The sequence below is a fragment of the Myotis brandtii genome, unplaced genomic scaffold (assembly GCF_000412655.1).
Source record: "Myotis brandtii unplaced genomic scaffold, ASM41265v1 scaffold65, whole genome shotgun sequence".
Classification (NCBI taxonomy): Eukaryota; Metazoa; Chordata; class Mammalia; order Chiroptera; family Vespertilionidae; genus Myotis; species Myotis brandtii.
The window spans coordinates 1,292,917-1,299,881 of NW_005370516.1; the positions used below are offsets into that span (position 1 = coordinate 1,292,917).

A 6,965-nucleotide genomic window follows, 5' to 3' on the forward strand; every position below is an offset into this window, starting at 1 on the left:
GGGTCTCATTAGATTTCTTGAGGATCTCACTACATTTATCGGCGGTCTCACCAGTCTTTTCGAGGGCCTTACTCAATTTATCGGCGGCTTCTAAACAGTTCTTTAAAGACCTTAAAAGTGTGGTTTTGAACTCTATATCCAACAGTTTGCTTTCCTCCAATTCTGTCGTTTGTGTCCTGTTTCTTTGTCTCGGCATTTTTTATGCTTCGCTGTGTCGATAGAGTGCCTTTCTGTGCTAAGTGTCCCAATTACCTGAGGTAGACACTCTTGGTGCACCCCCTTGTGGGCTTTGTGCACAGTCTTGTTGTGGTTAAGCCTTGATTGTTGTAGTTATCACTGTGAGGAATTGACCTCCAGGCCAATTGGCTGTGAGAATCAGCTGTGTCTGCGGTGGGAGAACTTCTGTGCTGGAGACACCCCTCTGGGGCTAGACTTGCTTCGATGGGGCTTTGGTGCTCACTGAGTCTGCCCCCTGAGTGTGTCTTTTATGGTTCCACGGAGCTGCAAACTCCCTCCTGGCACTTTTAATGTCTGTAATTAAATAACTATTTGTGGCATTTTGTTTTGTGCCTGCCTGCTGTAACACAGAGACTATAAAAATTTTGTTGACCCTCTTCTGGCAGCACCCGACACACAAGGACATGTGTAAGTAGTTTAGTCGATGGCTGGACCAGTACATGGGAATCCTTGCTGCAGGCTATCATGCTCTATCTATCTAAACATGCTACACATGGTGGGCTGTACTCAAAATGCTCTCATTAACTGAAAAGGGCCCTCCATACACCTGGAGTGTAATGGGTTCCTGAATCACAGAATAAAGCATCAACATGGCACAAAGCTGTCTTCAGAATTTAGTCAATGTTTCCATCTCTCTATCTAAAAACCAAACGGAGAAGGCAGGCCCGACCCCTGCTATGGGACTAGGTTCTCTACAAACCTGTCTGCACTGGACCCGGACAGGTTCACTCTGAGCAGAAATGGCCAACTTGGATACTTTCCGCATGACGTCATCGATTTCAGGGACCAGCAACTTTCTTGATAAGATGGCCTAAAATACAGAAGGAAAAGGCATACTCTTCATGTCCCATTGCAGATGGGCATAAGCCAACCTGGTGTCAAAGTAGCCACAGGCAATCTTCAAACATAATGGAAGTACCTCCCAAAGAAAAATCATTAAAACAGGCAACTTTATGTTATATATATTTTCACCACAAGTAAAAAAAGGAAAACAATGTCCAATATGGTAAGTACAAGTACATACCTGTATTTGTACAGAATCTCCTGGAAGTATTCATCAGAGCTCACTTTCAAATATTTTAATGACCAAAATCATCATCTTTATAAATTACATAATTTTGAAAGTCTACTGCTAGTCAAAACACTGTGTTCCATGTTATTTTAAGTATTTGACTCGAGGCTCATAAACTGTAAAGCCCAACATTCTGATGACACCGTACCTTTAGGAGACCAAACGCAGTGGCTTGTCTTGATGTATCATAAATGTCCTCCTCAGCATATGCTAGTAGGACCTGGAGCTGCTTTTCGGTTATCTGGTAAGACTTCACTTTCTTCACAAGTATGGTCACACACTGCAAGGTCAATGGTGAGGTTAATGCCAGGATGTCCCACAAATCAGGATCCAGTGACATAATGAGGATTTAATACATTATCAATGCTTTTCACACAGGAAACCAGCCCTCTGGCCTTAGCAAATGAATCTGGAAAACATTTTGACCAAGACCACAAAGGACGATGTGGAAAACTAACTTTGATGTTAATCCTGGGCCTGGCTTTTTCTAAGTGGAAGGAAAACACCTCACCTTGAAACAATTTACCACCATATGGAAGTTCTGACCCCTGGCAGCCCCGAGCTTTGCATAGTCCTTCAGCAAAAGGAAAAGGTGTTTCGTCAGCTGCTCCGCTTTTGTTTCTATGGAAGGCAGAGGGAACCGCAAGACCCAGATCAGGCACTGCAAAGCACCTGTGATCACCTGAAAACAAAACCAAACAAAACCAGTCAACATATGAAGCGACCACACTCAGTGACCCAGCACCGAGGCGGGGTACTCTCTACGCAGCCGCAGCCATGCTGAAGGAATGACATGCTCTACCCAGCTCTCTGGAAGAACTGTGCTGAAGTGTAAGAAGGCAGGGATTTCCCGTTCCCCGTTGTAGAAGAATTTACTGCTGTAGGATGACCCACAAGCTCACTTACCACATTCTTAACCTATACGGGTAAATAATTGCATAGGCTGGCCAATTTTAGCAATTTTAAAAAAACCCCCAACACATTATAAATGATTTTTCTATTTTCTAAAATGATACTTCAATTTAATCATTCTTACTAAGCTTGTATTATGTATACATGACACTCTAATTAATAGAAATACAAAAAAGGATGCCAGGTATTTTCCTCTCTCTCCTTCTCCCTCTCTCAAAACAATAAAAATATATTTTAAAAAAACCCAAGTGATTTACATGAGAATCCCTGAACCTCCAGCCAAGACAGTGCCTGGAATCAAAGTAGGTGCTGAGTAAGCATTTGGTAAATAAACTTCACCCTATTCACCTAGTTCAGCTCTATCTGACAAGACTGCTACTGCTCAGGCTGCCGATGGCCTTCCTGGGCTCCAGTCAGGAGGACCAGGGCACAGATCCCAGCTTTGCAGCTTTTACCTAACTGACTAGAGCAAATCAGCTCTCAGAACCTTCTGTAAAAGACAATCTGAGGAAGGGGGAGGGTGTGGGCTTTGGAATCTGAGATGGAGGCTCATATGCTATATCTATGTTGTGGGGCAAGTCACTTAGTTCAAGGCCTAGTTTTCTCGTCTATAAAGCAGAAACAATAATAAATACCCCATGAACTGTTCTGAGGATTCACAGCAGGGAGTAGGGGTAGTGACGATGGTGAGGAGGTGAGGATGATTACTGACATGGGGACCCACCACTCACCCTCATGAAGCTGCTGCAAGGATTAAATGAAATAATTAATGTACCTAGAAGGGCTTTATAAACTGTTAAGGGCAATCCGAACATATGGGATTACTAAATTGGAGAGCAAAACCCAACTATCTTATGTCGCATAGGCCTAGGAGTTCAGTTCTAGGTACTCTGCAGGACCAGCTCTGTGGAGGGACAGGTGCTCACCTTCACATCCATGGAACCCAGGCAGTCTATGAGGAGAGACACAAAAGGATCCAACATTTCCAGAACCCGTTCACTCGAAGACTTGATCTTGGAAGTTTTCAGACTCAGATGCAGCAGCTAAAAGATTTAAAAAGACATTTCACAGCAGGTGCCCGTAAGACCAAATGAGTTAGGTAGAAATGAAATAACATAAGAGACAGCCTGAAATGTTAAGATGCTTCTTTCTGAAATATAAAACTTTTGGAAAAAAGGGGACACTGCCTGGGAGAGTCTCAGTAAGTGAAGAGGTGGGAGCTTACTGTGCAGCTGATATTCCAAGTACATTTACCAAATGCTTACTCAGCACCTACTTCGATTCCAGGCACTGGCTTAGCACGCAGGACTTGGCAATGACCAAGATGGACACAGTCCCTGCACTGAAGGATCTTAGCCAGGGAGACAGACTCTAGGAAATAACTGTAAATGCAGGGTTCTTTGGGGGTCTGGGCAGAGGGAAGAGTGGGTGGTGAGGCCCTGCAGCAGGAACAGTGTGGAGCCTTTAAGAACCGAGGGAAAGCCACATGTGGCTGGAACGTGTGTTGCAATGGTTACAGTAAAGCAATAAAAGGCCCTTGCAGCCCAATTGCAGGACTGGCTCGCTCCTAGGATAAATGGTGATCAGACTGGTGTTTTCAAAAGCTCACCACCTTTTAAAAGAATTCACAGTAGTTTAGAGGTGTAAACTAATAGGCAAAGCAACAATGAAACCATAATAATATTAAGTCAGAATCATCAATTCTGAGAGAGCTACATTATCAAAGTAAGTACAGGAAGAGATCAATATAAATAGTAAATGGACCAGTGCACCTTTAAAAAAATTCCGTAACTTACTTAGAGTAAAACATCTACAGTGGAAATAAGCAATACTAGAGATTCAGCAGCAGGAAAAGGCACAGACCCACCAAGTGCAGTGAGTCTCACTTTAGGGTTAATTCTTACCCGAAGCCCAGACTCAATAAATATGTGCATGTTGGTCTTCCTGCTCACAACAGCTTTCTGCCCGCCTCGAACTGGAGTTGGGGGGAGCAGAAGACAGCTCTGGGGTGGCAGACGTGGATCTGGGGCAGGGGCTGCTGGATTTCTGTCAATCACAGTGGAATAAAAATAAATGCTGCGTTCCCATAGGCTACTGTGGCCCTCTCTGGGGATGAGAGTTGAGCACTAGCTAATGTGTTGTTTGCTGAGGGGTCTTTTCTCCCTTAACCATGAGACACAGAGGACATTCCCAAATTCAGATGAACAGCAGGGGTACACTCCCTTTCTTTGATGTCTGAAAACAAGTGCCAAGGAGTCTCTTTCAGAACAACACAGAAACAAAATCTAAAGGAAGTTTACCAGTATGGCATTTTAAAATCTTTTAAGATCTAAATCTCCTTAGAAGCAACAATATGTACTGAGCTCCTATTTTTTGCCAAGTAGTTTATGGTATGCTTTGTAAAATAAAGAGAACTGTAAATTGGTGCTTAATCTCAAGGCATTAGGGAGCTCAGATTCTAATCTAAGAAACTATGGGTATGTGAAATGAGATTGTCCTGATATTTAAATGGTAAAACCACCTTTAGTAGATTGGTGAAGAGGGTCAGTTACTCTGTGAAATAAAGACAGTACTATGTAGAGTTGCTATTAGGATTCAAGATCTAAATCTCTATTTGACCAGAGTAAGAGGTATATAGGATATTTAAACTCTATCCTAACTTTGATTCAATCAACATCCCAAACAGAAATGATATCAGAGAAAACACCACAAATCTTATAACTTAGATAAATATTAATTTTTTTTACTAAAGCAAATTTTTAAATTAAACCATTTAAAACTGAATGTCTTATCAGAAACAAGCACCTAAATGAGAGTTTTTGTTTTTCAAACTTACTTTTCTTTCTCTGTTAACAGGGGGAGATTTTCACTGACCAAACCATAACTGAGCAATAGAATGGATTCTGCTGTCATTTCCTGATTTATAATTAGTCCTGCAATGATTCGGCGTAAGGTCTCATGAACTTTCCGGGCCAGTTTTAAACTCGTGGTATTTTGTAAGATCTAGAGGCAAACACAAATGTCATGCTCAGGTAACAAAGAATTGCATTGGGCTTTGTTCTAATTTTTCTAATTAAAAATGAAACATTCTTATAAGGTTTCAAACAGATATAACAGAGTCAAATTTACCCATCACCTCAACCCCAGAGAAGACCAGGGTCAGCAGTGTGGGCGCCCCCAGGTGTCCTGCAGCCCCTCTTTGCTCTCTGTGGGTAAGGCCCGAGGACACAGCTAAAGACAGGATGTGACACTTGTGAGATGTTGACCCTCCAGGTGCATTAAAGCCATTTCCTTGCATAGACCTGGTAATAATAACTGTCATTTCCTTGGAGGGATTTGATGATACACATGGAAAATATATGTGCTCTGTTGACTTTTTCATCCTCAAAGCATAGCTAACATTCTTAGACCAGGCTAAATGCTTTTTAGGAGCAACTATGGAGTTAATCCAGCACCAAAACATTTGGAATTATAGTTAACTCATGCCATTAGATAGTGCTTTTTGCTCTAGTCTTAGTACATATAACAGCGATAGAAAGAATAATGTTTATTGAATGCTCACCCCTGCAATAGGCAGAGAACTCTATGAAGGGAGGTGAATTACAGTCCCTGCCCAATAGGAGGCAGCAAAGAAACAGTGGAAAAATGTGAGCTTCAGATCAGAAAGATATGGAACTAAATATTGACTTTCCTCCTTAACCTTGTTCCTTTCTACCTTCTTGAGCCTGAATTTTGTGTCTACGATGAGGTACCATAGACCTCACAGGGTGGTTGTGCAGATTAGAACAGATAACGAAGCACAATGTTTAGAACATTATGTATGTTCAACAAATGCCAGTTTTCTTCCTCTTGGCATTCTGGGAGAAGCAGTCTGGCTCCAAAGGCTCCCTTCTTAGCTGCTGACTGGTCCCAGATGTACTATTCACCCACTCTTTGATTCTTGTCTTTCCTCCTGCATCTCAGGGTTTACAGCAGGGACTCTGAACTTTGGGTTAGAACGCTCAACTCAGGGCTGCCAACTAGTGGCCACATGGTATTGGTGTCCTTACACCAGGGAAATGGTGATCAAGGGCAGCAAGGTTTGCCCTGCCAGGCTCTTTTCAAGATCCCGGTGCAGCATTCAGGTCCTCACCTCTTTTAGCGGAAGGATCAGTTTTGTAACCTGATCTTTTCCTACAAACTTGCCCAGGATTTCATAAGAATCGTAACTCTTGCTTCTTCGGGCCTCCATGACTTTGGAGAGGATCTGCTTCACTTCCTTCTCTTCGGCAATGGCACCGAACAACTCGTGGTTGAAAATCTTCAAAAGAAAAAGGTCAAATGGCAGTTACGTACATTCAGCGAGATATGCCAACATAAGCAGTCTTTGAAAAGATCATTGGCACATCCAAATCAAGGAAAGCGAGTTGGACTGGACTGAAATTAGATGGAAGAAATTTCTATTATAGTTCACTTTTCTCAATGTAGTTTAGGAACCAATTACTAAATAACAAATACAGAAACACCTGAAGGTTTATACTAATGGGAAACAAAAGAAGAAAACTGCTTTCATTGTTGTGGATAGGTTCTGCAACCTAAAGCAAAATGACGCATAACAAAACCAATTGTACCACAGGCTAACAGATACAAACATCTCAGCAATCTATAATAATAAAAGCGTAATATGCTAATTAGACTGGACGACCTTCTGGACAAAGCCGAGGCAGCGGCGGGGGCCAAGCCCCTTGCACGAATTTTGTGCATC

At 42.3% G+C, this 6,965-nt stretch overlaps 1 protein-coding gene across 1 annotated transcript in view; it reads right to left on the reverse strand.

Annotated features, from left to right (window-relative positions):
* LOC102256450 (small subunit processome component 20 homolog) overlaps positions 1 to 6,965 on the reverse strand; it is a 20,970-nt gene that overhangs the window by 13,051 nt on the left and 954 nt on the right. The window contains exons 2-8 of the mRNA XM_005880725.2: positions 6,354 to 6,521; positions 5,058 to 5,224; positions 4,126 to 4,267; positions 3,148 to 3,264; positions 1,821 to 1,991; positions 1,458 to 1,589; positions 938 to 1,048 (exon numbers count right to left, since the gene is read on the reverse strand). Coding sequence (XP_005880787.1) covers positions 938 to 1,048; positions 1,458 to 1,589; positions 1,821 to 1,991; positions 3,148 to 3,264; positions 4,126 to 4,267; positions 5,058 to 5,224; positions 6,354 to 6,521 — 1,008 coding nt within the window. The remainder of the gene's footprint in view (positions 1 to 937; positions 1,049 to 1,457; positions 1,590 to 1,820; positions 1,992 to 3,147; positions 3,265 to 4,125; positions 4,268 to 5,057; positions 5,225 to 6,353; positions 6,522 to 6,965) is intronic.